Source organism: Plasmodium cynomolgi, assembly GCF_000321355.1.
Source record: "Plasmodium cynomolgi strain B DNA, scaffold: 0301, whole genome shotgun sequence".
In the NCBI taxonomy this organism is placed as follows: domain Eukaryota; phylum Apicomplexa; class Aconoidasida; order Haemosporida; family Plasmodiidae; genus Plasmodium; species Plasmodium cynomolgi.
Window position 1 is genome coordinate 1 of NW_004192833.1, and position 817 is coordinate 817.

Below are 817 nucleotides of genomic sequence, written 5' to 3' on the forward strand. Positions count from 1 at the left end.
AGTATCATATTATACTTCAGAGTTTGAAAGCGATGCAGGACCTCTTGATATTGCTGATTCGTCTGTTTCTTTAGGAACTACACATGAAGAGCTAGACTCAAATTTTTTTCGCAACATATTATTGGCTGCTGCAGTACTTGGAACACTTTTCTTCCTTTTCTACTGCAAAAGAGTAATTACGTGTTTGATTTTGCGAAATATGCATGTTGTGTTAGAATATATAGTTTATTTTTCTTTTGCATATGTCGTTACAAAGCAAATATATTTTGAAACGTTTTACGTTTTCGTTTTTTCATTAGTCATCTCTTTTAAAGTCTAGTTCACGAAGAAGAAAACTAAAAAAAAAAACGAAGGCTAATTATTGCGAAGAGTATGAAAAGGAGTTAGCAACGTGTGATTCAGGAAATATAGATTTATATTCTGAAGGCCATCAATATTATTTGAATTACCATCCCGATCAATCATATTTGAATTACCGCCCCGATGAATCATATTTGAACTACGATTCAGATCAGTCATATTTGAATTACCACCCGGATCAATCATATTTGAATTACCATCCCGATCAAGACTATAACTACTAATTATAAGCACACAAATTGAATATTTATTTAATTACACGATTCATTGAAAACACCACGTAAGAATTCCTTAAACTAAGGGCATTTAAGGGGGGGACATTTTTGGTGGCATTTCGCATAATTTCAAAATGACAAATATTATGTATCATGTAAATTATTAAAAATAAAATATTATACATGGTATATAAGTGGGAAAATGAAACAGAATTATACGAATGAAAATGTTGGAATCAAGA

At 31.0% G+C, this 817-nt stretch overlaps 1 protein-coding gene across 1 annotated transcript; it reads left to right on the forward strand.

Annotated features, from left to right (window-relative positions):
• Positions 1-20: 20 nt before the first annotated feature.
• PCYB_003470 (CYIR protein) lies at positions 21-582 on the forward strand (the record flags this gene model as incomplete). The annotated part of the gene is made up of 2 exons (XM_004227768.1): positions 21-172; positions 300-582. Coding segments are annotated over 2 exons (432 nt in total), but the record flags the coding sequence as incomplete, so codon positions are not given.
• Between the last annotated feature and the right edge of the window lie 235 nt (positions 583-817).